This window comes from Cupressus sempervirens, chromosome 7, assembly GCF_028749045.1.
Source record: "Cupressus sempervirens isolate cs-2001-9-10 chromosome 7, ASM2874904v1, whole genome shotgun sequence".
NCBI lineage: Eukaryota > Viridiplantae > Streptophyta > Pinopsida > Cupressales > Cupressaceae > Cupressus > Cupressus sempervirens.
In genome coordinates, this window is record NC_143124.1 from 901,578,033 (window position 1) to 901,593,088 (window position 15,056).

General features: G+C 33.0%; 1 protein-coding gene across 6 annotated transcripts in view; it reads left to right on the plus strand.

Moving 5' to 3' along the window:
• Positions 1-15,056, plus strand: part of LOC149550411 (uncharacterized) — a 78,974-nt gene that overhangs the window by 20,804 nt on the left and 43,114 nt on the right. For all 6 annotated transcript variants that reach the window (XM_089793427.1, XM_089793428.1, XM_089793429.1 and 3 more), the window contains exons 3-5: positions 3,325-3,488; positions 4,633-4,756; positions 4,906-5,038. In XM_089793427.1, coding sequence (XP_089649553.1) covers positions 3,325-3,488; positions 4,633-4,756; positions 4,906-5,038 — 421 coding nt within the window. The remainder of the gene's footprint in view (positions 1-3,324; positions 3,489-4,632; positions 4,757-4,905; positions 5,039-15,056) is intronic.

Consider the following 15,056-nt stretch of genomic DNA (forward strand, 5'->3'; position numbering starts at 1 on the left):
TTGAACTAGTTGTTCTTCCATTTCTAAGAGCATCTTAGGACCAACAATTATTCGATCCTCAATTCTCTTCCAACTCACAGGTGTTTTACATTTTCTTCCGTATAGAGCCTCAAATGGTGCCATCTAAATAGCAGAGTGATATGAGTTATTATAAGCAAATTCTACTAAGGTAAGATACATTTCCTGACGATATTGCTGATCCATAAAATATACCTTTAAAAGATCCTTTAGTACCTGATTTACCCTTTTTGTCTGCCCGTTAGTTTCTGGATGATGTGCTAATTGATATTCAATTTTGTTCTCAAAGCAGAGAACAAGGTTTGCAAAAAATTAGATGTTACTCTACCATACCTAAAGTCTGAAGATCTCTCTTACAAATTTATGGAGAATTTTTGGTGCTCCTTCTGTTAAATTTCCTGGAATGAAATGAGCTATCTTTGTAAGTCGGTCCACTACCACAAGAATGGTATTATTCCCGTTTCTAGTCATAGTAACCCTTGTGTGAAATCCATGCTAATTATTTGCCATTTCCACTCTGTAACTTAATTTGGGTGTAGCAACCCAACTGGATATATATGTTCATCAGGGAGTGTTAGAGTTTTTGGTAGTTGTAGGAGCTATCATTCTTACTTGTGGTAGTTGCATATATCAAACAATATTATCTTTGTGGTCTTCGAGTTACTCTTACTCATAAGCCTGTGGTTGTAGAAATGCTATGCTGAACCGTTCTATCTTTCTTTGTTACTTGCGAAGATTAATTTGAATGGTTTTATTATCCTATGCTTCTCATGATGGTGTGGTTATTCTGGTCTCTCTTGTTCAATATTTTGTTTTGTGTTTTGTTTCTTCAAGGCACGTTAGCAGCATTGATTCCAACTCATAACTGCAGTCTTGTTTATGTCTTTTTTGCTTATGCTTGTGATGTGACTATATTCACTTCATTGTGGTAGTCCTTGTATTTGAGGCATCAAATGTTTTTGGAGATGAAACGACACCTATTCATAACCATCACCATTCTTGCTCATTGCAATGGGAGAGAAAGTGTTAATAATTTCATGTTCGATTAACATTCTTGTGCTTCGTGGTGAAAACTTACTCGATTTTGTCATCAAATCTCAACGAGGCTCTTTGTATATGCTCTATTGTCTTGCTGAAGGTTTGATAACTATTGAAGGTTGGAATGCAAAACTTAAAGTGTGTAATTGCCTGTGACCCTTTGTAGAGCATCATGCTTTGTCTAGCAAGTGCCAAAGTTTATGATTGTAATGATTCAAGTGTCATTTAGATGACATTGTTGTGTTAAGTGTTTGATGTAATTTCTTCCGACATTCTGAGTCAAGATTGCATGTATGGTTATCATGTGCCTATTTTTGTTTTGAGTACAATGTTAATTTGGCTGATGTTATCCAATAGTACAAGTTTCCCTTTGTGTATTTATCATGTGGCTTGTCCTTGCATGATAATTGTGATCCATATAAGAGCAGTCTATATTCTATAGATGTAAAATGGTATAATGACATTCAACTATTGTTTATTATGTGACAACAATCTTGATGAAGAAGTCATTCTTCTTATTTAGCTTGCAAAGCTTTGTATTGAATGTTTTGGTTATTAAAGTACCTACCTTGGGTATGCTGGGGTTTTCCCTTCAAATTGGAGGGTTTTCCCAAGATAAATTTCTAGTATTGTCTAGATCTTATGTTTTAGAATTTCTGCATTTTGCATCAATGCTTCTCTAGTTCTAAATTTAACATTTTCTTGTCACACGTGATATATTTGTGAAAATTGTATGTATATCTGAAAAGGGCATACAAATGTTAGGGAAAAATTGAGGGGTCTTTTAGGGAAATCTTGTTAGATTTTCTGATTATCTTTACCTTCTACATTAGAGGAAGTCATTCTTCCTTCATATATGTGCGTGGTGCCCCGTCACCAAGGGACACCACTATTTATCATTATCATATTAAGGCATGGTTATATAATATATTACACACACACACACACACACAGATATAGTATTATAATTATTAATGCTATCAATAATTAATACAATAGAACCGATAAAAAACAAATTAATAATGTAATAATTATTGTACATATAATCATTATTATTAATATAGTAATTATATTTTTAATTTAATATAATATAATTACTGTCAATACAATAATTGTATTATTACAAGCTTTATGTTATCTATGTCGGCTTAAAGGAGGCCGACCATAGTTACAATAACATCAACAAATCTTTGTATAATTTTTCATATATATAATAGTATAATTATAATAATAATACATAGTATTGTAATATAAAATATAATTATACTATATGGAACTAATTATAATTTATAATATATTACAATCGGGGAGGTCTATTGCGAGCCTACAACGTATCGGTAAATTGCTAGCCTCCCATTGGAGAGGTCTTGGGTTCGAATATACTCGAGATTAACACATAATAATAATTAATCTAACAACAATAATCAAATGAATAATAAAATAATCTAGGCTTCAGCCGAGTACCTATCAAAAAAATAAAAATAAAAATTATTACACACACATACACACATATTGATAAGTAATAGGTTGAAGCCTTGATTATTAATTATTTATTTAGTATTATTTGTTGATATTAATTATTATTACATGTTAAGCTTGAGTAGATTCAAACATAAGACCTCCCAGATAAGAAGCTCACAACTTCCTGTTGTGTTATATAGGCTCTTGCCTATTATACAGATGTTAATATTATTATTAAAAAATAATTGTTACATTATTATTATTTAAGAATAAAATATTATAATATAATCATAATAGAAGCTTTTTATTAAATCTGATTTTCCCCTGCTTAAGTACAATTTTTTTCAAAAAATCTTATACTTCTGATTTACCGATTTTTGCCCCAAATGATTTTTCTTGCTATGCAATTGTACTTGCTACTAATACTTAAAGATGTGTTTTTTCAAGATATCTAAGTTGTTTTTTGGCTTTAAAAATGAAAATAAACAGTAGTGTTATTGAAGTGAACATTTCTTGCTCTGCCAGGAAAAATGTTATTTTAATCTACTATCTGGCCTCCAGTAGAACACTTCAGTTTCCTTCAACAAATGTTCTATTTAATGTCAGTATTCACTTAAGTGTTTCACTAGCAAAGCATATTATTATTTATTTCCAATTTACATTTTGTTCTGTAACATTAATTTCTATACAATGGCAGGTTTTTACATCAGTTGCATTTACCTTATATGGCTACTAGTAACTCAATTTTAACATCATTTTTATGGGCTAGCGTTAAATCTAAAACCATGTTGTAAAATGTTATTCCAGGTTTGCTGCAGAGATCTTTCATGATTTACATGAAGAAGTCATGGCAACTGCTGCAAGAGGACATGGACTCATGATCCGTGTGCAACAACTTGAAGCTGAGTTTCCTTCAGTTGAGAAGGCTCTGATGTCTGAAAAAAATCATCTTCGTTTTGCATATGCAGTGGGTAAGGCTTTACTGGATATAATTGAAGCTGCAGGTACTTAAGATGAAAAGGCTCTGAGAACTTGATCTAAGCTACCTCATTTTGTATGCATTTTCTAAGGCTTTACCAAATAAAGTGGAAGATGAGTTTCATTGAGTTCAGGAGGCTCCCACATCTGAATTTATAAGCAACATAACAGTCCATTTTCATGCAACCTAGTTCAACAGATTTACTTTTAAAATATACTTGTGTTCAATTAAGACCAAAAAAAGCATTACTGGCAGGTGAATTATTGCTTATGTATCTGAAATTGCTTTGCTTAAGAGGAGAGTTTCATGATTTTTTTTCTTTGTATTGATGATTTTGCCTATGCAATTGTCACTAGTTAATTTATGGCAGAGATTTAGCATGAACTATAGTATTCATGCGGGTGTGGATAAGTAATAGAAATTAGAATCCATTTTCAATGTGTACAAAATGCAGGAGGAAGCATTTGCCGATTCCTGTTGAGATGAACCTTCTTAGCTATTTTAAACCAGTAGACAATAATACATTCAAAATGCCTAAAGGAATTTTGCTGCTGACTTTCAGAATATCGAAGTAAAGTATAAGCCACATATCAATAATAATGGATTGCACAATCATACTTGAAATGATTTTCTATTCCAAAATTTTCTGATTGTTGATCTGGAACTTGGTACTGAATTTCTCAGATTTTAGATGAAATTCACAACTCGATACAAATAGCAATGTTAGAGGACTGTTTCCATACAATTTGAGATTCCACTTTCAATCAGTCACGTGATATGTTGCTTGAAATGAAAGCACTTTCCTTCCTATGTCCAAAATTTTTCTTAGTTAAATGTTTGCATTGCAATTTCTTAAAGTTGAAGTTACTCTTGAAAAAGTCTTCTGTGATTCTGTTCTTTATGTTGTTAGCCTTTTTCTTTGCCTTATTTTTCTATATCTCTACAAGAATAAAATAATTATTTATTGATTGCCAAGTCTTAATGATTGAAGAGGACATATGTCAATTCTCTGAAAAATTTACTTCAAATGCATATTATCCCATTTCTCTCATATCAGATTCTAGGAATTTGCTCACATGGTTCTTTGGTATATGTTATTCAGATTATAAGAGTATCAGTAAATGTTTTCCTTGCAGGTGTTGATTGGCATGCCAGCATTCGCAATGACCAGAACCATCTAACTCAAGGTGACTTGCCACGGTTTATTCTCAACTCCTATGAGGAGTGTCGAGGGCCTCCAAGGCTGTTCCTGTTGGACAAGTATAATAGCATTTGCATACTTATATATTGTTTTTGCTAAACAAGATTTACTATTTTATTAGTTAAGGACTATTTTCTTGTGTACCCTTAGGACACCGGAAATATTTTTCCAATAATTCTTAAGTAGTAAGGTTCCTTTACATTTTCAGGTTTGATGTTGCGGGTGCGGGTGCTTGTTTGAAGAGATATACCGACCCTTCATTTTTCAAAATGGAATGGGCTAGCACTGAACTCATGAAAGCTGAGAAAGCTCAAAGAGATAAGAAAGCACGCAGAGTAAAGGTATTAATTTAAATAAGTTTTGTAAAAAATCCCTTTTCTTTCACATATTATATGCATATTCCATTTCTCACAGTAGTTTTTATCAAGAGTTTTAAGAATACAAGGTCTGAAGAGGATATATGTTACCAATTTCCTTCATTGATCTGTTATTGGCTATACTAAGAATAATTACAATTTCTCAAAGAAATCCTTTTACAAAAAAAAGAAATTTAGAGAATTTTTTTTTAATAATTCTTAAATAAAAGAGAAGATAAAATACAATGAAAAGGAATCTAAATCTTAGGCTTTCTTTTGTATGACAAAGAGCTAGATAAGTTCTGAAAGGAGATGCAAGAAATCATTCATTCACATAAAATACATAATTTGCATGGAGAAACACCATTAGGTTAAAAAATTTTACCATGAAATTTGAAACTGCTCTTGTTACTTCTAGAGCACTTTATAAAAAAGATATACTTCTAGAGCACTTTATAACAAAGATATACAAGTATATGCTCACATAGGAATAATTAGATGTTACACTGCTTCATCCTTTATAAAAATAATTGTTCCGCACACAATTTCATCGTAATTCCTTCTTACAGAAGCTTCTGTGTCAAATTGCTGCATAATTTTGACTGTTCTCTTACTGCCTTCACTTACCAAGTGTGATTTTGACAGTCATTTTTCATTCCTTACTCTTTAATGAAAGGGAAATCTGTTGTTTGTTATATTTTTTCATTTCTTTACTCTATAATGAAAGGGAAATCTGTTGTTTGTTATATGAACCTTTTGCTGTCCTCTACTAGCGCGCTGTGATGGGCTGTACCAAATGGTGCTATTAGTTACCCTTTTCTGTTGATGACTCAAGAATATTGCCACCAAGCCATCTAGCGAAAGATGAACACGATTGAGAGAGTTGAAACATTTTTCAGTTGATTTCATGGAAATATGTTCACTTGGTACCAAATTACACCATATATTCTTTTAACTTTATGGGTAATTAAAATTGGAAAGGTGTATATTCAACTCAAGCACTATAGGGGGTCACCCTCAAACCTGCAAGGAGGACTCCTCAACTCATTGGAGGTGGTTCTCCACAACGAATGGACAATGTACAAGTGGGTTGGAAATGATGTTAATTTAAGATGCTTGTCTTGAACAGCTACTTGGGTCAACTGCCACCTCTATGTGGAACCACTTTCTTTACAGTGATCTGTGCTCTATGCACACATATCCCAAAAAACAAATTCTATTAGTATTTTGACATGTGATGCAAATCCTACTTAAAAGCTTTTGCACAATGATGTTTAATAACTCTAGTGAGCCCTGGACTATAATAGAGAAATTTCGCTACAGTTATGTTGGTTTTGATCTTTCTTGTTCATGTCTCCAGGTGATTTTCTTTCATATATACTATCAAATGTTTGAATAGACATGTAAATCACAACCGTAGAAGAACTCAAGTGGGTTGCAAACAATTTATCTTGTAAATATTATCAAATCCACCTTTCTTGATGGGTTGGAAGAGCGGCACAGATTAGCTGCACATTGATTTGTAAAAATGTACTTTATCAGTAATAAAAGAAATAAGTTATATCAAAAAAAGACCTGTTGAAGGGAAACCATGTGGAGCCACTGTCAAAATCCTTTTGTGAAGCTTGTCTGAATGGAAGCCTTTGTAGCCTTGGTAATGAAATATAAGATGGAAACATAATGTATGGCTTGTTTGGATGAAAGTCCAAGGAGCCTTGGTGATGTATTCTGAGGAGGGAGTGGGATGTAGAAACTTAAAGAGAAACCGTGAATTGTGATGAAATAGAATCTAATTAATACCAGATTAAAATGAGTAAATAAATAAATAAGAAAGACTATTAACTTATTTATTAAGAATGATAAATGGTTTTGTTAATTATTATTTATTATGATTATATTTTTTTTATTATTATTATTCAATTGTTTAGTTAATAATAATTATATTATTTTCAATTATTAATATTAATATTCAATTGTTTGCTGTTAGATAAAAGATTAAATATAAGTGCACTGTTAATCATCCATTCCTTAGAACAATCGTGGCATTACCAAAGCATCCAAATGGAGGATAAGCACATATTAATATTGGAAGCACAGACTACTCCACTGCCAGCAATTCGGTTATAAAAGGCAATATTAAGTATTAGGTAGTAATTGTGGAAGACAGGGAAGCGGTCTATAGTTGACAGTGATGTTATTAATCAACGTATGGCTAAGCAGCTATTGTAGCTATCATTGACATTCAGAATCCAACGATTAACAGTGAGCGTTGGCCTTTTGGCAAATCAGGTGCATGGCTGGCAAGCAATCTGCGAGTAATTCTGATTGCTAAATACAATAATTAAATTCATTATGAGCGAGGGACCCATATATGTTCTTATATATACAGAAATAATAATAAACTCATGATTATATATTCAAATGTTTAAAATAAATATATTCAAAGTATATATATATAGGTAATCGGCAGAAGCCTAGATTATTTATTATTATTATTAAGATTAATTATTATTATGTATTAATCTTGAGTAGATTCAAACCCAAGTCCTCCCCGATGAAAGGCTTACAATTTACCGTTGCGTTGTAGGCTCTTGCCTTATATATATATTATATTATATATATCTACACATATATTATTATAATAACAATCAACATGATATATTTATTATTATACGTCCTATTGCTATTTTAATCTGAGAGGAGAAGTCAGAGATGTGTCCAAGGAGGGGCTTGTATACATCCAAGCAATGGCTATCTGTCCAAAGATAGGGTATGGAACAATGACCTTGAGCACCTTGCGGGCATAATCCCAAGATAGGCTAAGGTCCTGGATCTGTAAACTTCGAGGGAGCCCATTGCAGTGGGTACCTATGCAATTTGGATAACACCTACTCCTTCCGTCTTTGAGCTGAAATAGTAGTAAGGTTGGATATGAGAGTAATGAGTATACAGATGACTTAATCTGATTAAGTAAATGAGTAGTTCTTTTAACTTCAAATGTCTTATATATCAAATCTCTGTTAATTTGATAATAACTGAGACTACTGTGATAGTGTGTATGGCCATGTTGCAGAAGAAAGAAATGAACGAAACTGAGGAAATTAATGTCTAATAAAACTGAACAAAGTTTGATTGTTTGCCAAAAATCTGCAAGATAAGATTGTTATCTTTGATTGCTTTTGGAGAAGATGCCTGCAAAATTGAACAAATTTTAATCTCTTGTGTTTGCTTTGCAAATTCATAATTGATGAAATTGAGAGATAAATGAAGAAGTCTACTTGAGAACACCTTTTTTGGTGAGAGTGTGTATGTCCATGGTGTGTAAAGAAAGAAATGAAATAAACTAACAGATGCTTGAGGAGAACAATGTTTGACACTGTAGATTGAAGTAAACACAGTTCTTTACCAAATCCTTGCAAGATAAGGATGTTGGTGGTTAGAATTCAGTTCCTTTATTTTACCCTCAAAAGACTGAATGTTTTATCTTTGCTTGGTTTTGGAGCAGATCTTGCAAAACAAATGAATTAAGACTCATCTCTTGCTTCTGCTTTGCGAATCTTAGATATGGCGAAGCAATATTGTAAAACAATTGTTAGACCTTGATGTTAGTGTAAAGTGGCTTAGTTTTATTTTGTCAATATGGTTGTAATTGTTCGTAGTTATTGAGAGTTGTGTTTTACTTGGCGATTATCAAATTCTGTAAATATGGTTTGTGCAGTCAGTGAAAGGACTCTGATCTTTGGTTGATCATCCTTGGTGAATGTGGAGTAGTACAAGCATTGCAAAGTGACACACTTCTATTGATGAGGGATCTGGAAGAGGATGAGTAGTCTAGCAAAGTACCTAAAGAATTATGGTGTATAGATCGCAAAAAGGAAGGTGACACCCAAAAATAATTGTCCGAAGAAAATGTTATGCTATATTTGTCAGTTTATGGTCCATTAAATTAAGGAGTAGCCATATAATCTAAAATGTAAGAGTTTAGAAGTACCTTTCAGACAGAACAGTTCACTCCACTAAAGTTGCATAATAACATAAACACGGATACTTTTGAAAGCACTGCCAAAAAGCTAGAATGGAATGGGATTACTATGCATTCATGTGATTGAAATGGAAAGAAACAAGAAATAATTGGTAGTCACTCAAAACCAAGCCAAGGAGCTCATGTACTTAGACCCACATAAACTTACCAAATCATGATTATAGAGCAAGTGATGGAAAAGAAATGTTGCTGCTCCAGTGAAGTATCAAGTATTTCTGTTAGTAGGTTGAAGTTTGACAAAATATTGCGTGGCAGGTATTGCAGAGTCTAGACTCTATTTACCAAGATGACGAACTTACTACAAAGCTTCTTGGAACTTAAGGGCTTCGAATTCTCTCGTGGCAATAGAGAGTGACACGATTAAACAAAAAACAACTCACAATGAAAATGAGTCTTTAATGGTAGAACCTCTAGTTAGTTGTGATTGATTGGCGAATCCAATGTTACTAATTGTTAACCTTGGAAAGTAACCAATATTTGTGCCTTTGGAACTACTTGGGAAAATCTCATTGACATGATCATTGATGATTGGTTGGTTGTAATTTTGCTTCTTAAGGATTTTTGAAGCCTGAATTTATCAACCATTAAGACCCTAACTTTTTTAAGGAATGCACAAATCAATTAGGAATCAAGGTATTAGGAGTTTTAATGGCCTTAAATTTACTTACTGAAACTCAAACACTTTTTATTAAATCTTGTGGTCATTTTATTATATAAGGAAGGCTGAAGCATATGATGGATGGTTAGGTCGGGGATGATTGATGGTAGCCAAAGCCCATTACAACTAGAAAAAAAAAACTCTCCATTGAAAATAAGAGCAAAAATCATATATTGATTTACACAATCAAGTAGTATCAAAGGAAGCAACATCCTCAAATACATTATAGTTATTAGATATTCACTACGATGAAGAATGGATAGAAAAGCCTAATTAATGCCCCATGAAGCAAAGGGAATTTTGGATTCGGAATTGTGTTTGAAAGGTGAATTAGATTTTCTTTGTGGCTTGTCTCATTGGGAAATAGAGGACCATGAAGTATTTCCATTAAATTATAGTTTTATTGAAGCTACACAAATTGATGAAGAGAAGCAAGGCTTACAAGATGACAAAAAGTAACTATTTAATATTGAGGAAATCAAGTGAATGGTTTTTAAGATTCCAACAATTGACGTGTAGTAGCTGAAGTATATGGTTTGCAAAGGTTGGAACCTTTGATATGATTGACTTTGACATTGAGTAGAGGCACCAGCTCAATCAAAGAGAATGAAATTAATAAAGACATAGTTTGCAAACCGTGTGAGTACTCTTTGATTTCCATGAACTTTTACAAATTCAACTTGTGAGTTTTTCTATACACAAGAAAAACATTAGTAGAAATGCCATTGTGGGTAAAACACTAGTTAAAACACATTTGTCACTTAGCTATAAAACCATGCATTTTCTCTTTTGAAATGTCAAAATTTCAATTTAATTAATCTTAAACTTCATAACAAAAAAATGTTTTTTTTTAAAGATAGTTTAGGGTTTATTATTTTCGAAGTTGCCGAATCAAAATTTTTGAACGTATTGATTACTCTTTGAGTTCGAGTATGCAAACTATGGACAAAGGTATACTTCAAAGTAATAATGTTAAAAAATATTCAATTTAGAGCCTATTAACACTTGTGCTAATGAATGTGATAGGGGACCCTATTTGTGTAGTCTATTTTGTCATAAAATTGAAGTCAAATCAAAGTGCACTTTACAACAAAGTGATGAAAACTAGAAAAGCATTGTATTATGAGTTGAACAAAGAAGTAATGAAGTTGGATGGAAAAACAATAGGTGGGTTTGATAGTGCTAAACCATAGTTAGAAGACTTGGACTCGACAATAACTTGGTCTACCCAGTTTTTTTTCCAAAAAACTCGAACTTACCAAAATCTTGATGAGAAGATTGACAATAAATCGACACTTCTCTGGAACACTTAAATATATATAATTTCTTAAAATAACACTAATATTTGCAGAACATCAACATCTTATTAATTTTCAAATATATAAAAGATTAATTATAAATTTAAAATAAAATATATATTTATACATTTATCAATTATAATATGAATAATAATTAAAAATTAAAAATAGAACATATATTAAACATTACAGATACTAATTATATATTAAGAGTCATATATAATATTAAATTTGGACCTTCATTTGTGCTTGTGGAAGCTTGTGCCTATGACTAAATTTTTGCCATGTAATATTGCACATGCATCTCTGCTAATGTTGGCAACCACCATGGCCATTGACGGGGAGCTCAATGCCTATTTAAATGTGTGAAATTTCCTTCACTTGTTATTTCTAAATCGTTCAACTTGATTGTTTGCTGTCCTCTGACAAGATGAGGGCTTTAACTAATTTCATTCTTCTCATTGTAAGTTCTTTATTTCATGAAAGTTCACATACATAAATTTTGATTGATTTGAGCCGAGTCATGTAATTTTACTTATGAGTATTGATTGTTCACAACTTATAGTTAGTAATGACGTGTGCATTAGCATAGTTGTATGGTGAAAGGGAAAGGGAAAGGGAAAGGGTGTCCCCAATAATCTGGTAGTGGTAAGAGGAGCTGCACACGACAGCCATTCGACAAACTCTGTATGAAATTATCTAATCTGATGATGACAATAAAATTACCTTGAATATGGGCGATAGAGTAGTGAAGGTGAATGCAAGGATGGGGATTTCTCACTGATGACGAAAATTGGGATAGAATGCTGCAATGCCTAGTTTTTTTGCGGTTTGAGTGGAAAGACTACGCAAATGCCTATCACATGATTTCGTGAGCTTTTTTCCAAAAATTCTCCACACAACTTTGCAATATACCATCACTGAGATTAATAGTGATAATATTGCCCATGAAAATGCAGTGTGATATATTGTTATATATGTGATATATTGCATAGATATTCAACAATGCATCAAACAGCTCCCTATTACACAACTATCTCAGACTTCTTATGTTGACAGGGACACGAACTAAATGAGAGAAACTTTATTTTGAAAGGAACATATAAAGTGGTATTAACTTAGAATAAAGATAAGAACTCTTCACAGCTCATTAGTTAAATGTAACAAGATTCCACAAATGAGAGATAAAAAGTCTGTAAGCAATGCGTCAAGGACTCATATTATGATCTGCAATTATAATCAAATCGGTCAGCATTGAACAACTAAAATGTCTCATTCACAACTGATAACACAAAGCCGAGCATAGATCAGACATTAAGCATTTGAATACTCATTCGTTCTGAAACACAGTTGTGAAACATGGGCAATGAGTTTGACGCAAAAACTACACAGTTGAATATTGGTGGCAATACATGAAAGATGGGTTCGTGTGAACCACTACTCATGAAACATTTGTGTGAACTACTACTCATGAAACATGAGTCAATGAGTTTGACTCAAAAATCACATAGTTGAATCCTGATAGCAATACATAAGAGATGGGTTCGTGTGAACCACTGCTCATGAAACATGGGTCAATGAGTTTGAGCAGAATTGAATTCTGATTTGAATATCAGAAAGATAGAATTTCCACCATTAGTGGCCTCCTCCTTGAGCACCATCTTTCATCAAATCTTCAAATTGGCCAACGTTTGAAGTTTATAACCTTGAAGAATTAAAAGTTTTATCATTTATCTGTCACTTGGTAATCTTCTTTTTTAGCATCTTTTGGAAATATTCATAATTTTCATCAACATTCTCATTTGCTACTATTGTCTCAACATTAGCATCTCAAACTGCTGGAATTTCAGTCTTTTCTCCTTCTCTTTTAGCTTTTGTTTTACTTATCTCCTTATCTGCATTATTTTTTTCCATGCCTTCCAACAGACATGCCATTGCTGCATATGCACTATGCACTTCCTCTTTTCTATTCCCTCCGACCAACACTTGATTAGGGAAACAACACCTTTACAATGCATCAACGCTTCATGCATTTATGTCCAATGCCTCACAATGTTTTCTGTTCTCCACTCTGTTCCAATATTTATCCTAAGATAGAATTCTTATGAATCTTCTTACACCAATCCTCATCCTTCTCTTTGCTTTCACCGTCTGCATTCACATTAACAATCAATATTTCTTGCCTCCGATAACTTTCTGCTTCAAGACACCACTGCTCAAGTCTTCAAGTGTATTCTGCTTCCCTGTCGGCAATTTGTTCACACAACTACACCACCCACAGGTCCTGGCATAGGTTGCCTCAAGTGGGTGATCCACCCATGCACTCGGGAGTCAGAACCATCTATTCTGATACCATTTTGATAGCGCCTCACCACCAAACAACTACCTTCTACATAACAATCTCAGACTTCTTGTATTGACAGGGACATGAACTAAAACAGAGAAACTTAATATATAAAGTGGCAGTAACTTGGAAAAATTTCAAAATTCTTCGCACCAGATTAGTCAAATGTAATGATATTCCACAAATGAGAGACAGAAGTCTATAAGCAATGCACCAAAGAATCGTATTAGCATCTGCAATGATAGTCAAATTGATTAGTATTCAACAACTAAAATGTCTCATTCACAATTGATAACACAAAGCGAAGCGTAGATCAAACATTAAGGTATTTGACTGCTCATCCATTCTGTTAAACAAGATTGGAATGCTTAACTAAAATTTTGGGGAATTCATTCTTCCCTTAATAGTCTGATCATTCTCCCTCAAGTCGACATGCTTCTCCATGTATATGGTTTGGGGGTTCTTTCTTTTACTCACAAAAAGCAGAAGTCTCTCCCTTTCTCCCGTTTTGTTTCTTCAAATCCCACTTTTTACCAGCATCCCAATTTCCTTCAAACCATCCCAACTGTACAAATCTAATCCAAACTAAGTCCACAACCAATATTCAATAATGCAATGGTAAACAAGAAGATTTAATTTTTTTTGTCGATGCTTCTGCATCAGGGTTACCACATTGGAAAAATCAAAATAAAATCACTAATAAATAAAAAATAAAAATATTGCAAGGGATGTAAGAGGAGCAAAAAACAGCAATAAGAAAGTGCCTTAACTTGATCTCATATGTTATGGACAGAGATTTTAAAATGAGAAAATAAATAAAAAGTACTGAAATAAACATGCATCTTCTTTCTTCATTTTAGAGGAGATGGACATAGATGACGCCAAAGAGGAAGACTGGAATGGTAATTTGGATGACTATAGGGATAATAAGTTGTTGGACAATGAACATTTGGATTGGGGCCCATTTGGGACCTTTTTGTATCTAAACTTGAGTTTGGGGGTTCCTTTAGGGCTTTGGATTTGTCATTGGGGTTAGCCTATTTTCTTGTTGTGGATAAAAACTTGTATGGTTTGTAATGTAGGCTTCTCACCCTTGCTTGCCATTCTTTGGAAGTGCCCCTTTTTATTACAGATGGAGATTATAGTGAGGTTTTGTTTGCTTGTCTTATAGCCAAAATGTGTGCTGTTTCATGTGAGGACTATCTCTATGCAGCTTCCCTCTTAGATCGTGGGTGTATGTGAGGAGTCGTTGGATACTTCAATTAATAGGTTGAGATGTTGAAGGTACCTATAGCCCCTCTAAGATTCCTCCTTTATTGGTGATGAGGGATGGTGATCCCTTCGTAGGAGATCTTGGGTTGGTTGATTGAGAAAATTTCTTCAAGGTTTGAGTCTTCTCTCATTGGAAAGTGTTGGCCCTTTTTGATTAAATTTGGGATTTGGTAAACAATAACCCATTTTATGTTTATAAGGTTAATTGGGCAAGCATAGAAAGGATTGTTTATTTTATATTTATAATTTGTTTATTCAATTGCATTAACTAACAGAAAAATAAATATTAAATAACATGTCTATTAGGTCAAAGGGGACTTTGGGAAATGTGTAGATTTTTTACCACTAAAGATTCCAAAAAATCATTTTATTCAGGGAAATGGAATTCA